The 23,186-nt window shown below is 43.2% G+C and overlaps 1 protein-coding gene across 2 annotated transcripts in view; it reads right to left on the minus strand.

Moving 5' to 3' along the window:
• The window catches only part of Sh3rf3 (SH3 domain containing ring finger 3), a 265,267-nt gene that overhangs the window by 78,984 nt on the left and 163,097 nt on the right, over nucleotides 1–23,186 (minus strand). For both annotated transcript variants that reach the window (XM_021227644.2, XM_005070858.4), the window contains one exon: nucleotides 12,799–12,894. In XM_021227644.2, the coding sequence (XP_021083303.1) occupies nucleotides 12,799–12,894 (96 nt within the window). The remainder of the gene's footprint in view (nucleotides 1–12,798; nucleotides 12,895–23,186) is intronic.

Below are 23,186 nucleotides of genomic sequence, written 5' to 3' on the forward strand. Positions count from 1 at the left end.
GATTTCAACCCTGAGCTTGACTACAGGAAATGACTCTTATAAGGTTGAAATAAAATCTGGAACCTCTTGTTAGCTTAGACACATCTCTGACTGTCAGGCCAGTAGCCATGAGTCCCTTTGCTGTGCTTCTGGAAGGGATTAGATTCAAACCAAGAGACACATGGTTTCTGGCAAATTCCACAAGGCTAGATATGTCAGACAAAATGGACAGGAAGAGATAACCAGGAGCCATGGTTGCAGTACAGGGTCCCAGGCTATGTGTGCATTAGGCAACAATAATTTCAGTTTTTCATAACAACTGAATAATATTTCGTTGTGTAAATGTACTCCTTTTCATTATCCATTAGTCAGATGATGAGCATCCAGGTGTTTCCATCTCCTGGGTATTGTGACGAGAATAGCAATGAATATGAACAAGCAGCTATTTCTAGAGTCAGATATGGAATACTTTGCACAAGAATGGTATAACTGGATTATTTCATAGATCTATTTCTAGTCTTTTGAGAAACTACCACACTGATTTCCACAGTGGCTACCCAAGTTTACATGTCCCCTCAAAAGTGAATAAATGCTACTTTTCCTCACACCCATGCCAGTATTTGTCAATGGTTGTTTTTGTTTTGCTTTGTTTTCCATCTTAGCCATTATGACAATAGTAAGAAGAAATTGCAAAGTAGTTTTAATTTGCATTCTCCAGTTTTCTAAGGATGTTTCTCAGACATTTGTGTTTCCACTTCTGAGAACTCTGTTTACTTCCATGTCTCAATTTTTTTCCTTTCAAAAATTTCTAATTTAAATTAGAAACAAGCTTGTTTCACAAGTCAGTCCCAACTGAAATTAATGAAATAAAAAGAAAACAATACAAGGAATCAACAGATCTGAGTACTTGTTCATTGAGAAGATAAACAAGAAGAATAGATTTTGACTTAAGTAGCCAAAAGAAAGAAAGAGAGGACATAGATTAACAGAATTAGACATAGGGAAACATTATAACATCAATTAAATTCAGAATATTATAAGAGAATAATTTTTAAAAACCTACACACCAACACACCATTAAGTTAGAAAACCTAAAATTTCTGATTTTACCAAACCACCAAAATTTAACCAGGAAGAGATAAGCAACCTAAACAGAACCATAGTAAGTGAGATGACAGAAATAGGAATGAAGAACCTTCTCACTAAGAAAAATCCAGGGACACACAGCAGAATTCTACTAGACTATTGAAGACCTATAGCTAATCCTTCTTAAACTTCTGTTTCTATTTTTGAATAGGAGTACTCTATAGCTCCTTCTATGAAGCCAGTATCACTGTAATACCAACATCACAAAAAACACAAAAACTGTAGGCCAATATCCCTAATGAACTTAGACATAAAAATGCCTAATAAAGAAAATAAAGACATACATAAAAGAGCATACCCACCATGGCAAGGCTGGCTTTATGCCCGAGATGTAGGAGATGTAGAGATGATTAGCATATACAAGTCAGTAAATGTAATAAAATTACATAAATGGACTTAAAGATGAAAAATCACATGATCATCTGAACAGATGCAGAAGAAGCCTTTGACACAAATCCAACATGCCTTCATGAGTCATAGCGAGAGTAGAGATACTGGAAGGAAAATATCTTAACACAGTAAAAGCTGTATATGAGAAACCCACAGCCAACAGCATCCTAAATGAACAAAAATGTTAAAAACAGGACCTAGAGTCCTTGAATTGGGTCTGACTTGAGAACCTCCTCCTGCTTTAGGACCAGCTTTCGTGGTACCACAGGTTACCACAAAGCTTCTCTCCATGAAGGAGAGAAACAACCAGCAGTCCTACCCAGCTATGATGCCTATGAACTAATGACCAGGATAGTGTGAAAGGCCTAAGGGTGCAATGGTGGTGCCAATACCTAGGGAGCAACCAAGAGCTCTCTAATTGGACTTAGGAACCACCCCACAAGAGGGAAATCATGTCTGGTACTGGAAACCTAGCCAACTACCTAGAGCTAGTGAAGTCACAAACCTTGGAGGGGAACCTACAACTACCACTTTACTAAGCCAGCATAATCCTTGACTTTATCCTAAACATTTGTCCTTACATGTACAAATAAGTATAGTTCTCATCCCTCATCAAGGAGATCACTTTGGAACAGATGGAGATCACTACAGAAAACTATAACCAGTGAAAATGCAGTTACAGACCCCAGGGCCAATGGATGCATCTACAACAAAACTCCTGTACCCAAGGCTCAGGGATCATTGTAGAAGAGGAGATCCAAAGGAACAGGGAGTTTGCTTTGAAATTATGTCTCCTAGAAATGTCACAAGCCTCATTCATAAAATCTCATCAACATGACTGCCTCAAATCAAGCTGAATGAAGAGGACACCAACAGACATGATAATATGGACAAGGGAAGTTTTGAAGGGAGGAACAGGGAATGATGTAATTATATCATAATCTCAAAAAATTAAGAAATATTTAAAAAGTATGCTCCATAAAATTGGAAAATCTTAAAGTAATGAATATCTAAATGCACATAACTACCAAATTTAAAGCAAGATGACCTAATCACATCTATAACAACCAACGAGACAGAAGCAGTAATTTAAAAACTCTCAACTAAAAAAAGCACAGGCCAGAGAGTTCAGTATAGAATTCTAGCAGATCATAAAAGAGGAACCAATCTTAGCAGTACTCAAGTTATCCCATAAAATAGGAATGGAAGGAACACTTCTGAATCTCTTTTTAGGAACTGAGCATTACCCAGAACCCAAAACCAGATAAAAACACAAAAGACAGAGCAGAGCTAAGACAATCCTGAAGAATAAAAAACACTGTTCAAGTTTTCACCACCTGATTTTAAGTTATAGTACAGAGCTATGGTAACAAAAACAGCACTTTCATCAATGGAAAGAGAACAGAGGACTGGCATGCAACACACACCCCTACAAACATGTTTTGGGCAAAAGGCCAAAAAAACACATCTTGGAGAAAGGAAAACAAATGACACTGTTCCAAATGGACAGCTACATGCAGAAGGATGAAACTAGATCCTGCCTCTCACTCTGTACAAAAGTCAGCTCCTAATGGATCAAGGACCTCAACATAAGATCTCACTCCCTGAGTCAGACAGAGGAGAAATTAAGGAACGTACTTCAACTTACAAGCACATAACGGGCTTTATGAATAGGATTTGGGCAGTGTAAGCATGAAGACCAACACATGACAAGAGGGACTTCATGAAGATAAACCGCTTCTATCGTGCAAAGGAAATTTAATCAGTTGAAGAAACAGTCAACAGAATGGTGGGGGCATCTTTGCTCTCTATACATCTGAAAGATAATTACTATCTACAATATGCGAAGAACTCAAAATACTAAGTACCCACAAAACAAAGCAGTTTCAAAAGTAGGCTATGTAATGGAACGAGGAGAAGAAGAGGAGAAGGAGAGGGGGAGGAGATGGAAAAACATAGGGGCTGAGAAATACTTTGTTTTGAGACAGGGTTTCTCTGTGAAACTTTGAAGCTTCTCCTGGAACTCTCTCTGTAGACCAAGATGGCCTTGAACTCACAGAGGTTCGCCTGCCTTTGCCTCCTGTGTGCTACGACAGCCAGGCTGGAATAATTTTTTTTAATGTTCACTGTCTTTAGCCATAAGGAAAATGTGACTACTTGAGATCTCATCTCACCCCAGTTGGGATGGTTTTGATTAATAGCAGAGAAGACAACCAGTGCTGGTGAGGATGTTGGGAAAGGGTAACCCTCATCCATTTCTAGTGGGACTACAAACAGGTGCAGCTACTATGGAAACTAATTTTTCAGTTACTCAAAAAACTAGAAATGTTCAATTGCTGCTTTGTTCACAGTAGCCAAACATAATGGATAATGAAACTGTTGTACAGATACACAATGGAATATTATCCAGTTGTAAAAAACAGGCAGTTATGCAGTTTTCAGGTAATGGATGAAACTGGAAAACATTACATTGAATGATGCAACTCAAACCCAGAAAAGTAAATGTTTCATGTTCTACCTCATATGTGAATCCTAACATTACATTTGTAGGTTTCTGTGTTCATCTTGGAGCCAGGAAAACCACAGGTAAGTTAGAGAAAGATGCTAGTAAAGTAATAGGTATAAAACAGGTGATAAGAAGAGGAAAAACAGGCAAGGAGGTATAAGTAGAGAAGAGGATAGAACAGAGAAGGAATTGGAGAGAAATGAGTAACACTAAATGTATATACATGAATTTGATTTGTATCACCCTACCTAGGTGATAATTTTCCTCTCAGAACTTACAGGGTGGCAAATACAAAACTCAATGCCAGGTGTGGGATATGCCCCTCAAGTAAGAGGAATCCCAGAGATCTCCAGAACAATACAGGCTACTATCATTGCTCTTGGTTCCCCGTAAGAATTGGATTCTAAGACCCTATTGCTAAAAACACCACCACACACTTTGGTCGTAAGACACGGAGAAGTAAGTTGGTACTGAGTAGGAAGACTGCTCCTTGCTGGCTCACTTTCATAGTACCAGAAGGTGCTATGCAGTTTGCTGGAGGGGAAAAGCCATCAACAATCTTACCTAGCTATGAACTACATGATCTATAATAATGACGAGCATGGTAAGATACACGCAGAGTGCAAAAGTGGCATGAATGTCATGGAGGTAACCGACAGGTGTCTGCTTTGTATTTAAGTCTAGAGCCTAAAGAGTTCTTGGTACCATATATCTAGACAACAGTGCATAACTGGGGTGAGAAAACTACTATTATTTTGATAAGTGGACATAGTTCTAAACTGTCCTCTATGTTCATATCTGTATACTCAAAATACTCCATCTCCAAGCCCTCATCAGAGACGTTTCTTTGTGGGTTAGATGGCAGTCAGTACAGAAACTCTCAACTGGTCAAAGTTCAGAGAGGAAGTGTCTTTGGAATGCTCAGCCATAAATGAGACCCCTATACCAATCACTCTTCCCAAGTCTCATGGACGACGGAGGGAGATGGGATAGAATTATTTCCTGTAGGAGTCACGGGTTGGGGAAGACTGGAGGAAAGAATGTCTCCTGGATGCGGCACAACAGCTGTAGTCACGAATTTACAGCAGCTACAGTTGCCTACATAAGATGGGTATAAGATCAAGCTGGCCAACATTCCAGCATGGATGGGGCAGGGATTCATGACACCCCCCCACACACACCTAGCCTAACTGAGGAGTTATTAACCGTTGTCTTCTGCAGAAGGGAAAGTTAGATGTCTTTAAGGGTGTGGCTTCTACTAAGTTGATCACATTCCAGTGGGTGATGGAAAACCCATGAGCCATGAATATACAGGTGATGTAAATTGGACTTGGTAGGTTCTTAGATGGGGAAGAGAGAGAGAGAGAGAACATGAAGTTGTGTGAGGGCTTGGGGTGAGTCATGGAGGAGTTATCGGGAGGAATGGAGGATGGACATGATCAAAAATCCTTTGTATGCATGAATGTAATTCTCAAATGATTAGTAAAAATATCATATTTAAAAAAGGGAAAAATCACTGAAAAGAAGATATCTAGAAAATGTGATTAACCAAACTTTGGCTTCCCCTTGGGAAGATAGTTTCAAACTAGAGCCCTTAATTACTCTCACTTGGAAGGACATGAAAGACAAAAAAAATCAGTAGAGAGGGGATTTGAATGAGTTAGGCAGAAATCAGATGAAACCATAGTTAGTTGTTGTTTTTCATTTTGCCACAATTGATTTAAGGGAGGAGCTACAGAAATTCTCCCAAAATGTACCTGCCTATTTGAGCATTTTTGTTAAGTCTTAGAAGTGCCAGGATCGCCATGAACTTGTGAACAATCTTTGCTAAATGGTAAGTATTACCAAAAGGTAACAGGCAAAGTGTTTTCCTTACCGGCAGGAGTATAAATCTTGGTAAAAACCCCTTGCCTAGTGACCTCTAGTGATCTAAACGGATGACACCAATTGGCAAGCTAAGCAATAGTGTAGAGACCACCTCGAATGCCTATTCCTGCTAGTGAACTTGATGTGTATAACCATCATGGAGCCTTCATCCAGGGATGGATGGAAGCAGAGGCAAACACCCACAGTTAAATACTGAACAGAACCCAAGGAACCCAGCGACAGAGAAAGAGGAGCGAAGGGCAAATTGGCAAAGAATGGGCTGGCAAAACCAGCAGAGACAGCTGATCCGAACAGGGGAGAGCTCTTGGACCCCAGACCGACAGCTGGGAGGCCAGCATGGGACCGATCCAGACCCCCTGAATGTGAGAGTCAATGTGGAGGCCTGGGCTACCTATGGGGTCCTGAGCAGTGGGTCAGTGTCTATCCCTCGAATACTAACAGACATCGTGTGTCCATAACACAAAGAGGATTGCTCTCTCTGCCTGGACTCTTAGGGAAGTGCCTGGACCCTACCCTGAATGAAATGATAGACTCTAGATATCCCCTATGCGGAAGGAATTGGCAATAGGGTGGAAGGATGGGGGGGATGGTGGTGGGGGGTGCGGGAGGAGGGGAGGGAGAGGGAACTGATATTGACATGTAAAACAAGCTATTTAAAATAAAAATAAATAAAAACCCTTGCCTAGAGTCTTGTCCCTGGGTCAGAGAATCTTTACAACTGGCAGCCTAGTACTGGGGGGGGGGCAACTCTGACATAGTGATGAATTCTTGGTTCCTGCTGTAAAATCAGGCACTCCGTCCCTTCTGAATTAAGGAATTCCCTATCCACAGCAGGGAAATGCTTTGCTGTCACTGTGTAGGCATCATGGCTGCATGCCCTCTACCAGCATGTCTGAGAACTGTTACCACTGACCAGCCCTGCCCGAAGAGCATGGCAGCCTCAGTACTTCATCTCTGCTGGGAAAATGGCTCCCACCTATACACCCAAGACCTACCCCTGCCCCTGCTACTAAGTGTCTTTATTTTTCAAGTTTACAGTTTTGTTTCACTTACTTAGCATAATCTCATTATGCTGCCCAGACTGACCTCAAACTCCAGGCCTTTCAGTATTTGAGGTCCAGTCCCCAGAGTGCTAAGACTACATGTTGTGGGTGCAACTCCTTCAAATCTGCTGCACTATAGATGGTCCTAAAGAACACAATGCTTAGTGAAATAAATCAGACGCACAAGGAAAAGAGTTAAAGTGATCGTATTCACAATATGGAGTCAAAGCATAAAGAATAAGGCAATGACTGTCAAGGTGTGGAGGAGAAAATGTGTCACAAGACAATGAAGGAGCAGGTTGTGGCATGAACAAGTTCAAGAGCTAAGGCGTAGCTGCAGCACGATGGTTAGTCCAGCTGTAGAATCGCGCTAAGGATTTCTGTAGCAGGAGTAAACTGCAGCTGTCCTTGCCAATGGGAAAATGAGTAGCTGTGTGCGCTAATGGATGGGCTAATTTATTATACTATAGTAACCACTTAACTGCATAAGCATCTTATAAGATGTTGTATACCCTCAATAAAAAGTAGAATTTGCTTTTTAAAATGTGGAGGATGCTCTCTGGGCCTTTCTCAAGTAAAGGCTTGTTCCCTGAGGAGATAGTCTCTTACTCTGTAATTCTGGGAGAAAAACACCATGGACTGCCAACAAAGAAGAAAGGGATTGTTGCAGGCTCATTATCTTAGGGTTTATAGCCCAGCCACAAAGTGATTCCTCATGAGGATCCCTGACAGCAACTAAGCTTGGGTACCTAACACCAGCTGAGGTGCTGGGTGGGGCCAGCCTATGACCTCTCAACAAGAGAACATACCACCTCCATTATCCTATTCTGTTTTACTGTTAGATGGCAGATGGGAAGTGTGTATAGACAGGACACTGCAGGGCATGGCATTCAAGGAAGGTTTCCAAGAATACCTTGAACTCTGTATAATAAGGAGATGAGTTAGAATGCGGTAAACGTCTAAGTGTTACGGGGGATGGTTTAAAAGTCATGTGGCTAAGGAACATGCTTCAAGAGGGAAGGGTGTGTGTGTGTGTGTGTACTGATAGGCAAAGTTCAGAAGGATGAGGACTGAGGAAACACCCCTGGGCTTGAGGAAGGGAGGTGAGAATCACTGCCTATGTATGCTGTGGGAGCCAGAAGCCTTCACTGCACTGAGCTTCATAAGGCTAAGACTAGAGCTTTGAGGGCTATTGTGAGGCTTGCTGGTTTGAGGATCACCAGCCTGGACCCCTCAGGTCGGAAAGATAAAAAAGAATGGACAAGCAAGTGTACCAGCTGGAGGGGAGCTGAGCCAAGGCCTCTCAGCTACAGCCATGGAAGGCGGTGAGGCAGGTAGGTACTCAGGATAGCCTTCAGAGGATAACTGTGAGCTTGTTCCCGAGTAGGAAGATGGGTGAGGATAGAGGCCACCAGCCAGCAAGAAGCCAGTGGAAGAGGCTCAAGGCAAGTGTAAAAATAAGCCAGTTGTCACCTTCTTGGGAGTTATGACTTTTATTCCCGTCCCAGTAAGAAAGTAAAGCAGCCAGAGCTCTCTCCTGTGCTACAGGCACTCCTCACCAGGCTAATGGGAGAGTATCTATCATCCAGAGCTCTCTCCTGTGGTACAGTCACTTCTCATCAGGCCAGTGGGAGCACATCTGTCGTCCAGGGCTGTTCTGGGATTCGATGACAGATGGAGTTTGTTTGCAGATGTAACAGAGGAAAGTCTCAGAGAGGACCCTGGATGCCTTGCGTAGTAAGAGGACAGGAGCCAGGAGGAGATGGGTGAGACTTGCAGCAGCAGATGCACGGCAGGCATACTAATTTCCCACCGTGGTCTGCTCAGGTGAGCCCAGCTGACACACTCTCAGCTTTGTCTTGAAGAAAACTTGCACTAACCGTTTCTTTCCCTTTTCCAAATCTAGAACAAGATCGTTAACCCAGCAACCACAGAGCTCTATACGGACTTGGAGATTATGGAACATACTGTCCTTGCACTAAATGCTGTTGTTTGCTAATGGAGATGTTCACACCCATCTTCCTGATCCACTCTCCTAATGACCAAAATGTTCATCAAATAGACACCAGGAACACTGGGCTACCTGCATCCATGCAAACTTCTCTTTAGCTAAGGCTGACAGCATGTGTCGTGTGCCCAGGACTGGTGTCTATCCTGCCAGAGGCTAGGAAGGTCCTTAATTAGCATCCGACTCTCCACCCTTGAATTTCCTGAAAGAACTTACAGCATGCAAAGTCTGCCCAGGTACAGAGCTTGGGGGTGGCATCAGTGGGCAGGGTCTGTCTGGCTAAGTGGGTTGAGGAAGTTCAAACCTTGTGACTTCACTCATTCCTTGGCCCTCAAGGGTGGCTGAAGTCAGAAACCCCCAGGGAGGGCAGTGGGTGACAAAGGGTTTTTAGATGATGTATTTTCTCACAATGGGTTTCTAAGAATATCCTGAATTTCCTAGTAAAGACTTGTTCAAAAACAGTCGGTAGTTATTCCTCACAGTTGAGTTTTCACTGGAACAACCCTCTCCCAATTCCCAGGCCTTCTGCCTGAGGCCAAGAGACCCACCATTGGCGCCTCTGGTTCTAAGACCTTTGTACTTGGACTGAGTCACAAGCATCTCGGTGCTCCAGCTTGTAGGTGGTTTGTTGTCTGACTTCTCAGTCTCCATAAGGGCATGAGCCAACTTGCTTAGTAAATGTGCGTTCATTCATGATTATAGCTATCTCTTTGGGGAAACCCAGCTCATGTACAACTCCTCTTGAGATTCCTCCCAGAAAACATTTTCCTGCCCAGTCAGGGGACTGAAAATCAACAGGACAAAAGACTGAAGTGACAAGTACCACTAGATGGCGAACAGCAGCATGCCACAGCACCACAGACCACGTCACGAAGCACAGCTGCTTTTTCCTCAGTGGTGACACTATGTTTAGAGACAGGGGTTCAAAATAACTTCCCCTCGTTATAGTCGATGAAGTAATGAGCTACTGTGTTGCCTGAGTGGATGAACCCAAACCAGTAGGCAGCTGAATGAGGTTCAACAAATGCCTGGCAGTGCATTCTAGAGCTGATGCTAGGGACCATCTCATAGGAGACAGTTGCCATTAGTAACATTTACTTTGGGGCTGATTACATCTATTTAGCTTAATCAGGATTTTAGTTTTGCTACCATTATTTTTTTCCCAGAATCTATAAATAGTGCCAGAAGTTTCCCATGCACTACACAGGATCAAGGGTTCGGGTCTGGCATAGTCTGACCCACTCCCATAGGCTCTTATCCGTTCTGGGATGAGGATACTACCACTACCTGTAGCTGGTCTCCTCTTCAATCTCTCTCACCACCTAGAGAACACCACTGAAAAAATGCACCAGGAGGGGGGGTGGTCTAAGCCTCTAGCCTCTGGAAGGCGTGAGTTGCTGAGTCTCATAAAGGTGACAAAGTTGGTCACAGGCCACACATCTAATGCAGAGGTTAAGAATGGGAGATGTGCCCATATGGGTCCATGTATAAAGCCATGGTGTCTCTAACGTGCCTTAGCTAGATGAGAGCTGTGCTGAGGGCTGACTGTGTCCACACTAGTTTGGAGCCCCATGAGAAGAGACTGTCCTGGATTGAGGTCTTCAGGTGGGTGCTCATGCTACAAGGCAGGGCTAGAGCCATTCAAAAGCAATCCTGTGGCCCATTCAAACCATCCCTGAACTCTTGACTGGGAGAGGAGGGATTCCCTTAGGCAGATCATTTTACTTCTGTTAACAGAAGCACAAACTACTTTCTCCTGGAATAAGGACCGGGAAGTGTAGGAGGAAGTCTGATGCCGCCATTAAACATGTGACTTACTAAGTCTATGCCGCCATTAAACATGTGACTTACTAGAGGCGCATACAGATGAGGTAATAAAAGGGCGGTTTACCACACCGCTAACCACACCCACTTTAGGCAGGACTAAAGACGTATACGGCTGGACGTAAAGACGTATACATACGTAGGCGGAACTACGTCACTAGCCAAGCCCACTTTTGGGCAATGCTAGGGGCGTTACGGGGGGAAGGCATAAAAGACAGCGCACAGGAAGTCTCGCTCTCTTTTCCTGGAGTTCGGCTTCCGGTCCAGTCGCTAGCTGAGATCTGCTGGGCTTCTCGGGGTTTGGTATCTTGTGAGTAATTTTCTACATTAAATACTTAGCTTCACTTTCCGTAATTGTGTGTCGCGTATCGTTACAGCGTTCCGTAAAGCCAACAGGGAAGGTTGAACATTGGCTTGATTCTTGCCCCTCCCCCTGGGTCTCCATCATTGTTGTTCTTTATGGTGAGGAGCACAGGATTCTCCTTTCTATATATCCCAGCAAGTGGACATTGCCCAGTCATCTGATGGCCAAGAAGGTGCCCTAGGTCTCAGGAGATGGCTGGTGAAAGGTTCATAGCACTGATGGGCAGTGGTTCTCAACTTTCCTAGCGCTGTGACCCCCAACACACAGTTTAATACAGTTCTTCAGGTCGTGGTGACCCCCAACCATAAAACTATCTTGTTGCTACTGCATAACTGTAATTTTGCTACCGTTATGAACTGCAATGTAAATATCTGAGTTCCAATGGTCTTAGGCACGTCCTGTGAAAGGGTCTTCCAACCCCCTAAAGGGCTACAACCTTCAGAGTTAGTGTTAGTGCTGGGATCTGGGGCTATGGATGACTGAGGCAGCAGGCCAAGGAGCTGGGAAGGACATGAGGAAAAGTCTTGGGTAAGGACAGAGGCTGGCCTGGGGCAGCTAACGTGTGAGGATTACAGGGAGAGTAGCAAGGCAGTTAGTTCTATGGTGCACAAGGAGTTACGGCCATTCCTGGAGACGGGGTCTATCTTCTCAGAGTAGGGCTGTCCAGAAGCCAAGGTCAGGCTGGCTCCAGTCACATGGCCAGCCTAGATAAGAGCCAGCCAGAGCCGAAGAACACAGTGTTGCTTGTCATAAATGCTATTTTTCACTTACCGCCCAACATGAGCTCAATATTATTGTCTGTATCCACATAGATAGGAAGCTGAGGCTGGACATGAGTTCCTTGGTGAGCTGGCAAGGCTCTAGCCAGATACTTGCCCTAACACCTGCAGTTGCTGTACCATGCATCAGTTCCCAGATGGTTGCCCAGGAGATCCTTTATTATCTCATATGAATGTGGGTTAAGAAATGCCTGTGGTGTATGGTCAATGTCTTCATGAACATTAGGGGACAAGCAGCACACCAAACTATGTCTTCTGTTGGAGATGCAGACAAAGCCACACCCTAGCCTTCTTCCCAGAAACTAAGTTCAAATATCAGGTAGGTCTTCCAGATGGAAGGCAGTGAATTTCTGGTCCTCTAGATGTCATGATCTAACCTAAAGGGTTCATGGAGTTAAGGCCCCAGAGCAATAGATGGTATGGTGAATGCGGGTACTGGGTAACACAGTCTTTTCTGGATGGATGTTTTGCCTGTGGTATGCTTGTGTATCACATTGTACCCGGTACCTGCGTAGGCCAGAAGGCGGCACTGGATTTCTTAGAATTGGAATTTCGGATGGTTGTGTGCTGCCATAGGGGTGCTGGGAATGGAACCTATCCCCTGGAAGGTCAGTCAGTGCTATTGACCACTGAGCCATCTCTGCAGCCCCACATTTGAAAGGAATTGCTCTGAGAACCAAAGATAGCAGCCAGGTCTGGGAGGACCTGCTGAGAGTGGCCAGAGGAACCCTCACACACTGGGACAGTCTAGGAGATGCCTCCAGGAAGCAGCAGGCATTACACGCTTGGGGAGGAATCTCCCTTTACCCGAGGTCAAGCCCCCGCATCCTGGTGAATCAAACAATGGCACACAGGTGTGTTAGAAAGCTTACCTCCACATACAAGAGTGGGAAAATGCCGACCTTGTCTCCCAGCATGCCTTCTGCCCAGTTATCGTCCACTCTCCGGATCACAGTTAAAACTTCATCCTGAGGTTTCCAGAGCCCACCATGTGTGCACGCAGTGAAAAGGAAACAAGAGGACAGTTAGAACAGAAATTGTCTAAGGAGAACATATCACAGATTCAGACTCACACGTAAGAAAAAAACATTTCAGTTACAATCTTACTTCTCTCCTCCCCCCACTCTGACCCTCTGTCCCTCCATTTGATCATAATTGCAGATATTCCCCAAATGAAAAGTCTGACAATTTACTATATAGTCAGTGTTTTAAAATGAATGTTCTTAATAATTATTTAATGAAATAAAATGCCTCAAGTAAAGATAAATTCAGATAAATTACAGAATAAAGTATTTTAAGTTTTGGGCTCCATCATAAAAATGAAAAGGAGTAATTCAGTTCAACTATACTTAGAGCTGTAAGAATATAATGCTCTGCATTCTTTTTACATCCCTTGACATACCCAATCAAGACACAACCAAGAGTGTGCACACAAAGTGAAAATATAGAAAGAGAGACAGAGGTGAAGAGGCAGGGAGGTGGGTATCTCGGGAGGGGGGTGGGTAGCTTAGGGATGGTGATGGGTATCACAGGGGAAATGTGGGTGTCTTAGGAGGGAGGTAGGCATCTCAGGAGGGGGTGGGCATCTCAGGGAGGTAAGGCTTGGACACAGGCTGTTGGTGAGGAAGCAGATGTTCAAGACACATTCACAGGCACCTGGATCCTTAGGCAGACAGGACATATCTTGTCCAACTTTTTCTCCATCGAACACAGTCTTTGTCTTTGGGTATTTGCTGACCTGAAGACCCAGCAGGATCTTGTGATGTGCTTAGTGGAATAACACTTATCATTCTGCCTCCCTTGTCAGGAAGTCTACATACTATGAGTGAAGCAGCATGACAGGGTTTGTAGTATCCCTCCAGGTCAGCAGAATGGCATGTCAGGTAGATGTTGTTCTGGGAGCTGTAGTGGTAGAGGGGGTATGCACTTTCAAGTGATCATCAAAGTCGAGGGAGTTGTGTGATGGGAGTTTGGCACAACTCCAGAGGACTTGGTAAGCAAGTGAGGCTCAGGCTCTGCACTGAATTGTTCTCACATCTCCAGCACACCCTCCTCAAGTGACCACAGGGGAGGATGTAAACTCTCCACAGTGACTTCTCGTTTTCTCCATCCCAAGATTCAGTTTTCCAACAAGGATTTGGGAAGGAAAATGGACTAGGAAAACTGGCTATATAAATGCAAAGGAGTGAAAGATCCACTCACCTAGTAAAAATTCATTCAAAATAGATCAAGGACTTTGGTGTACCAGTTAACCCTGAAATTGTTGGAGGAAAATGTAGAAAAATGGTTCAGGAAGCAGGCATAAGCCAGGACTCCCTGAAAAGACTCCAGTAATAGAAATAACCACGAGAATTGATAAAGGGGGTTATAGGAAATAAAAAGTCTTCTGAACAGTGAAGAAACAATCTACTGAATGGGAGAAAACCTTGGCCAGCTCTACATCCAACAGGGAATTAGTATCTAGATTACATAAGAATGTGATCAATTAAATATGCTTAGGAATGGAACAGTTATTAAAGGAAGAAATACAAATGGTCAAGAAATATTTAAAGAAAAGAAACAACAACAAAATGTTATCCTTAGCCATCATGCAAATTGCTTGGAGAGTCTACCTCACCCCAATGAGATGGGTATCATTAAGAAATAAAATGGTAGCAGATGGTGGTGGTGAACACCTTTAATCCCAGCACTTGGGAGGCAGAGGCAGACAGATCTCTGTGAGTTCGAGGCCAGCCTGGTCTACAGAGTGATCCAGAACAGGCTCCAAAGCTACACCTAGAAACCCTGTCAAAAAAAGGGTGTGGGGGAAACGGTAACAAATGCTGGGCAGGATGTGGTAAAAGAGTCATTAGTCATTGCTGGCAGGAATATAAACCTTATTTATAGCCACTATGAAAATTAATGTGACGGTTCTTCCGAAAACAAAAATAGAACTACCACACAAGGCAGCCATACTACCCCTGGGCATGTGCCCAGAGGATAGTAAGTTAACACAACACAGAGATGCTTCCACCCCCACATTTCCTGCCACATATTCATAATAACCTAGACACCCATCCTCAGATGAAAGGATAAAGAAACATAGACGTGTATTCTTCTATACGCAGAATCCGAATTCAAACTGACACACAGGCAGACAACGTGAGAGGTAAAGGGGACTGAAAGAATGAGAATGAGATCTCAAGGAGGGGGTGGGGGACCAGAGGGTGGTGAAATACGTATCATGGAGACAGACGATTAGCCAGAGGAAGGGGATGAAAGAGAGGAGGAGGGGAGGGGGACTGGGCAAGCAGCGCTGATTAAGAATGAACACTGGCACAAAGCCACCTCAGTGAAATCTATTTCTCTGTACACAGAGCAAAAACAAACACTGAAGTGCTAGGCGACCTAAGTGTGCTGGTGCATGTTTGTAACAGTAGCGATGAAGACATGGAGGGTCATGAGTTCAAGGGCAGCTTGGGCTACATGGGATATAAAGGGCAGTTTGTGTTGCAAATGAGATATTCTCTCAAGAAACGAGAGTAAGTAGAACTATATTAATTTCAGTCTAAAGAAAAAATCAAAATTGCTACCCTGTCATCTAGTGAGTCCTTAAATTTGGAGCCAAAGACATAAAAGAACAGTAAGAGGTATAAGCAGCAGAAAGAAAAGTACATCAAACAGCAGCATCTAATATTAGAATAAGAATTTGGGAAAGACTGACAATTTCAAAACACGCTCATAAAAATTATTGGATTTCGGGCGTTGGTGGCGCACGCGTTTAATCCCAGCACTCGGGAGGCAGAGGCAGGCGGATCTCTGTTAGTTCGAGGCCAGCCTGGTCTACAGAGTGAGTTCCAGAAGAGCTTCCAAACAATACAGAGAAACCCTGTCTCGAAAAACAAACAAAAAAATTATTGGATTTCTATATGCTAGCAATAACCAGAAAATGGGATTAAGTTGGCAAACCATTAAAACCTTTAGATATTGGACAAAATTAATTCTATACTATTTAAAGGTATATTGGAAAAAACAAATATCCACAAAGACAATGTGAATTAATATTTAAATTTGAGCTGGAGAAAGACATATCCAAATCCTCTAATGTTAAAAACAGACACAAAACAAAAAGAAACTGGAAAAGTATTTGCGGCTTTACATCTCTACTCTATACTTTGTTCCCATCGCTATTTTAATTTATAAGGATTTTAAAGGGGAAGTAGAGCCAGGTCAAAACCAGGGAACTCCAAGAGAAGAAAAGTAATGTGCCATCATACCCATTTGAAAATGTCAGACCAGATTAGAAATCACAGGTATAATTCAATTTTCCTTTTAAGAATTATGTTATCTTATGACTTGCCTACATATATGTCTATGTACTTTAATGCATGGCTGGCATCCACAGAGGTCAAAGGAGGGTAACATACCCTGGAACTGACGTTATAGATGGTGGAGACTTATTGAACCTGGGTCCCTCTAGAACAGCAGCCAGAGCTCTTAACTGCTAAGCCATCTTTCCAGAAATACCATTTCTTTCCTTTGTTATTTACTTGCGTGTAAATACATGTATATGTGTGTATATATTTATTTATACATCTATTATCCATCCGTGTGCATCTGTGTCTAAGTCCGTGTGAGTCCTTGTGCATGTGTGCACATGCATAAAGAGATCAGAAGGCAACTTTCTGGAGTTGGTTCTCTCTTTCCCCATGAGGAATCAAATTTAGGTTGTCAGGCTCATGGATGGATAGATGATTACTTTGCTCTTCTCGTCACAGGCACAGCACCCCCCAGAACCATGAAGGGCATCCAGTAAGGACAAAGCTTCAAGGCAAGTAACTGCTTGATTTCTCCGTGTTCTGTGGTCATGTCCTGGGGAATAACCAAGAGCATGAGCAATAATCTGTAAGATTTGGGGGTTTATGGGACCTCAGGAACCAAAAACTCCTGAAATGTAATCCATTTATGGCACCATGATTTTTATTTGTTAGTCTGCAATATCTAGTAGGGGTGTTGTTGCTCTATTATAGTATAACATACATGTATTTCTACAGTAGTATATTTCCATAGGATGTTTTAAGTCTTTGCTGCTAGCTGTCCCCCTTCGTATTCTCTCCTTTACCCCACCCTCTCATTCAACTCTTCCTGTTCGATTATTCCCTCTTCACCCTGACACCATTATATTTATCTACCTTTCCTTGAACGCCCCTTCCCCATGGCCCCTTACTGATTTCCTAAACTCAATAGGGATTCCAAAGGAAACATACATATATGAAGATTCAAAGTCATATGACATTTGTCTTACTGGATCTAGGCTGCCTCTTTCTTAATGGTTATTTCCAGCTCCATTCATTTATCTGTGAATTTCATAATTTCATTTTGCTTAACAGATGAATAATTTCATTATCCATTCATCAGTTGATGGACATCTATGCTGTTTCTACTTCCTGGCTACTGTAAATAGAGCAGCGATAAAAATGGATGAGCAGGTATCTCTGTAGTAGGATATCTTTAGGCATATGCCAAAGGATGGTATAGGTGGATTATACAGTAGACCTATTTTTAGCTTTTTCTACCGACATCTTGACCCAACTAACAAAAAGGAGGTAGCAGAGAAGTGCACAAACATCACAGTCAGAGCATCAGGCCCCAGTCATGGAACTCTAGAATGCGCCCACAGCCTGCCTCCAGATCCGGACTGCGTCCACAGCCTGCCTCCAGATCCGGACTGCATCCACAGCCTGCCTCCAGATCCGGACTGCGTCCACAGCCTGCCTCCAGATCCGGACTGCGTCCACAGCCTGCCTCCAGATCCGGACTACGTCCACAGCCTGCCTCCAGATCCGGACTGCGTCCACAGCCTGCCTCCAGATCCGGACTGCGTCCACAGCCTGCCTCTAGATCCGGACTGCATCCACAGCCTGCCTCCAGATCCGGACTGCGTCCACAGCCTGCCTCCAGATCCAGACTGCATCCACAGCCTGCCTCCAGATCCAGACTGTGCCCACAGCCTGCCTCCAGATCCAGACTGCGCCCACAGCCTGCCTCCAGATCTAGACTGCGCCCACAGCCTGCCTCCAGATCTAGACTGCGCCCACAGCCTGCCTCTAGACTGCGCCCACAGCCTGCCTCCAGATCCAGACTGCCCCCACAGCCTGCCTCCAGATCCAGACTGCCCCCACAGACTGCCTCCAGATCCAGACTGCCCCCACAGCCTGCCTCCAGATCCAGACTGCCCCCACAGACTGCCTCCAGATCCAGACTGCATCCACAGCCTGCCTCCAGATCCAGACTGCATCCACAGCCTGCCTCCAGATCCAGACTGCATCCACAGCCTGCCTCCAGATCCAGACTGCCCCCACAGACTGCCTCCAGATCCAGACTGCATCCACAGCCTGCCTCCAGATCCAGACTGCTCCCACAGCCTGCCTCCAGATCCAGACTGCTCCCACAGCCTGCCTCCAGATCCGGACTGCGCCCTCACATCATTCAGGCTATTTACAGTCATTGTTCTTTTGTAGCCCAATATGTGTATTGTGAGAAAACATCAAGGCATATTAAAAGACAACAAAAATCAAAACAAAAATCAAACACCGGTTGAAAGGAAGCACCGGACCAAGATCCAGAGATGGGAATGGATGGGAATGAACAGACTGGGGATTTACAGCAATTGTTATTAAGATGCTGGAAGTCTCATTGACAAAGTAGACAGCATGCAAGAGCAGATGGGCAGTGTAAACACAGTAAGAGTCAGAAAAGTAAGAACCCCAAAAGAAATGCTAGCTATTGAAATTGAGGCAACAGGAATGAAAGCTACTTCTGGTAGGGACATGGGTAAGAATCTCTGAGATCAAGCATATTGCCAATAAAAGACACGAAAACAAAGGGCAAACTGAAGAAGAAGTAAATGAGCGCATCCAAGAACTTTGGAACATCTAATATGAGATGACCAGAAGATAGATATGTGAAATACTAGTAAGTGAGAGTTTCTCAACTTAATGTCAGACACAAACTGAAGCAGTATACATGTCACAAAACTACACCAGCACAAAATTTCAAAGCATTGAAAATAAAAGACAAAAAGAATCCAGAAAGCTTGGGGTGTTTATTTGTAAAACAGTAACAAAAAATAAAAGGAATAACATTCAACAGTGCAAAAACATGCAAGAGATAAAAGCAGAATAAAAGAGAAAGATCATAGATAGATATTCCTGATGAACAGAAATGAAAAAAATCTCAATAAAGTATTTGCAAACTGAATTCAAGATCACATCAAAAAGATCATTCATCATGGCCAAGTTGGCTATGTTTCAATGATACATGGCGGATCAACATATACTAAACAATGAAAGTAATTATTCACATAAATGGAATAAAAGGCAGAAATCACACAATCATCTCGACACAGCAAAGGCCTCTGAAAAATAATCCATCATCCCTTCAAGATAAAAATCACAAAGAGGCTAGGAATGGAGAAGCATACCTCAACATAATAAAAGTTGTATGACAAACACCAGGAGCATACTAAAAACAGAGGAAACCTCAAAGCATCCTCACCAAAATCACGAGCCTGATAGAACATCAACTCTCCTCATTTCCATTCAATAAACTGTTCGAATTCTTAGTTAGACAGTAAGAGAAATGAAAGATAAATAAGGAGAGAAGAAACAAAAGTATCCCTTTTTGCAGAGGATATGATTCTATACAGAACATGCTCTAAAGACACCAGCAAAAACATCTTAGCATTGATTTCAGCCAAGTGGTAGGATATAAAATTAACACATCACCTTCCTATATACAAATAAAAAGCATACTGTGGGAAAAATCAAGGAAACAATCCATTCACAACAGAGACATACACATACACAAATTGTACTGCCTGGTCTGGTGTGTGTGTGTATGTGTGAGAACTTGACACAAGCTAGAGTCAGAGAGGAAGGAGCCTCAGTTGGCAAAATGCCTCCATGAGATCCAGCTGTAAGATATTTTCTCATTTAGTGATTATTGAGGGAAGGCCCAGTGTTTCTAAACTAAAATGGTTCTGTCTCTGTCTCTCTCTGTCTCTCTCTGTCTCTCTCTGTCTCTCTCTGTGTGTGTGTGTGTGTGTTGTGTATGTTGCATTAAGGGATGGAGGAGAGTTGATCACAGGTAAAAGCAGAAGTGGAGAGACAGAGTACTAGGGCTGAGGGAGGCTTGAATAGAATATGGCCAATCAGGGAGTATCAGGGGTTTAACATGAAGAGTACATTAAAAAGCCATATGGAAACCTAGTGTCTCTCAACCCAACTTAAAAAAATGTCATTTGGAAGGGATAGTAGAACACATGTGATATGAAAGAAGAGAGTGGGGGATGATGGGGATTAAGGTTTAAACAGGAGTGGATTCTTTTTACAGTATGCAGCAGTTAATGCAATGACTCATAAATGGTCAAACACATAATAATTAGATAGATTAGATAGATAGATAGATAGATAGATAGATAGATAGATAGATATAGATGGTTGTGGGTTCTCAGACTGTGCAGGCTAGTCTTATGTCAACTTGACACAAGATAAAGATATCTGAAAGGAGGGAGCCTCAATTGAGAAGAAGCCTCCAGAAGATCCGGCTGTAAGGTGCTTTTTTAATTAGTAATTACGATGGGAGGGGCGGTGCCATTCTTGGGCTGATGATCCTGGGTTTTCTAAGAAAACAGACTGAACAAGCCATATGGAGCAAGCCAGTAAGCAGGACCCCTCCATGACCTACATCAGCTCCCATATCTAGGATCCTGCCCTGTGTGAGTTCCTGTCCTGACTTCCTTTGATGATGAACAGTGATATGGAAGTGTAAGACAAATTCTTTCCTCTCCAACTTGCTCTTTGGTTACGGCGTTTCAGTGCAGCAATAGAATAGACACAATCATATAGAACATCTGCGTCTGCATGAACCTTCAGTCCCCGACCCCCTCCACCAAGGTGCGGGGAACATTGCAGAAGACAATGAAGCAAGCATGCAAAGCCGGAGGCTGGGGTGGAAAGCGGTGAGACGCCGCCTTTTGGTTATGACCTAGTGATTGCACTCATCAACTTCCAACATCTGTGGCTACCTGCACTAGATTAAACCAGCCCAAACCCAACATGAATTAAGGAGTAATTCATGAGGCCCCAATCCTCATTGAGGAACAATTAATAGCAGCTGGGGGAGGGAAAGTCATTCTTTTGGGTGTAGCTACTAGTAGTTTGCTCATATCCGGTGGACGGCTTCATATTTGTGTGTGTAATGGGCAGCACTAATAGGATTTAGTGGATTATTAAAAAGAAGACAAGAGGACATGAAGTTCAAAGGGGGGCTACATTGGGAGAATTCAGGTGGAGGAAATGTGTAGTGGGTATGACCATACTTCATTGTATACATGTATGAAATTCTCCAAGAATATATTTAATTTAAAGATAATGGAGCTATTAAGCTGTAGAAAGACATAAAATGTATATTTCTAAGTGAAAGAAGGCAATATAAAAAGGAAGCATGTAGTATCATTGTAACTACACAATAAATCAGAGGGAGAACTATGGAAACAATAAAAGTTCTATGTCCATAAAGATTTCAAGACAGTGAAAACACTATGTATGATAATATATATGTGCATATATATATATTACATTTGTCCCAAGTCAAAACAGTACAATACCAAAAACAAATTCCCATATAAATAATGGCCATTGACTGATACCACCATGATAGGCTCAGCAATGGTAAAAATGTACCACCATAGGGCTTTATAATTATATAATAGGGATGGATAATGTGGTACACAGGAAATCTCTGTATCTGTTCCCGTTTGTTATGAGTCTAAAACTACTCTAAACTCATGTCTACCTTTAGAAGAATAACTCACAGAACCACAGAACAATGGAAGCTGACAAACTACAGCATCCTACAACAAATCTATGTGTATCTCATAAATACTGAAAACAGTCTGAACACAAAAATTAAACTCTCCTTGATTCTATTTATCTGAAGTTCAAGAGTAAACACAATTCAACCAGCCTTAGCAGATGTGAGAGGAAAGGAAGGTCACGGTGAGGGAGGTAACCCAGCTTTGGGTACCATGCCATTTCCAGACTAGGTAGTGATAATAAACATATACTCATCACTAGGCTGTGTAAGTCTTATGAGTGGGTATTTTGGGTACATTATTACGTGAACTGGAAGAAAAGGTCTTCTTGTTTGCTTTCCCCAAGAGAAAAGACTACAGTCCACCCAGAATGGACAAATCATCGAACACTTTGGACATGGCATATCCCCTTAAAGGCAATGATCACAGTGGCGGTTTGGAACCAAAGTGGGAACCCTGACTCTTAGCAGTGAAGAGTACCGTGGAGCTGTGACTCTGCCTTCCAGCTTGGATATCAATGTATAATGAAGACCCAGGCTTACCTGGCTTACTCCATGGAGTAGGGGCAGCAAGGGTTTATTGAGAAGCAAACTCAGTTCCAAAGAGAGGCCTCTTAGGTCAGGAAATTTGCCTCCGTTCCCAGGGTTAAGCAGCAAAACTGTTTCCCCTTTTTTGTGACCAGCATGCATAAATGATTTTAAGTGGAGATAGGCAGAGAGACCTTAGGTTATGGAGAAAATAATCCCTTCCCAAGTAGATAGAAGGCTATTTTACAGAGAGATGATCACCATGCAACACTATGGACACACAGCAAAATCACCATGCAATGAGCAGGGACTCAAATGCACTCATATCAAGTGTGCTACAGTGATGTCCATTAAGGAGCAAGTTGGGTCTGCACAGTTCCATCAGGCTGAGTGATACTCTGGTGGCACCTTTGTGGTAGTTGTCTGTTCTGGCTCAAGTGAATCCTATGCCAGCCTGAAACCTCAGAACAGCAGCAGGATGCAGGACACATTTGGTCACTTGGTCCTTGTTTTCTTTATGGGGACAAAACTGAGAGAACACACAGAGCTAGTCCTTCTCGCATATAAAAGAAGTAATTCACTTTGTCTATGGATGTTGAGAAAGGTTTTTTCCTACATCTGCACCTAATCCAAACTCACACAATAGGGAGGGAATGCTGCAATGCTGGTGATGGAGACAGTCTAGTGTGTCAGAGCTAACATCATAAAATTATGTGCTCTAGACAACTTCATCACTCCATGCAAGACCAAAAACAGTGCCTAATTTTTATGGTTAGATCATATCAGGTCTCAGATTTATTGCCACATTTCAAAAACCCTGGAGTCAGTGCATTTATAAGGACAAGGAAAGAGGAAATATTATTTTGAAGGCGCTGTA

This window comes from Mesocricetus auratus, unplaced genomic scaffold (genome assembly GCF_017639785.1).
Source record: "Mesocricetus auratus isolate SY011 unplaced genomic scaffold, BCM_Maur_2.0 Super-Scaffold_100027, whole genome shotgun sequence".
NCBI lineage: Eukaryota > Metazoa > Chordata > Mammalia > Rodentia > Cricetidae > Mesocricetus > Mesocricetus auratus.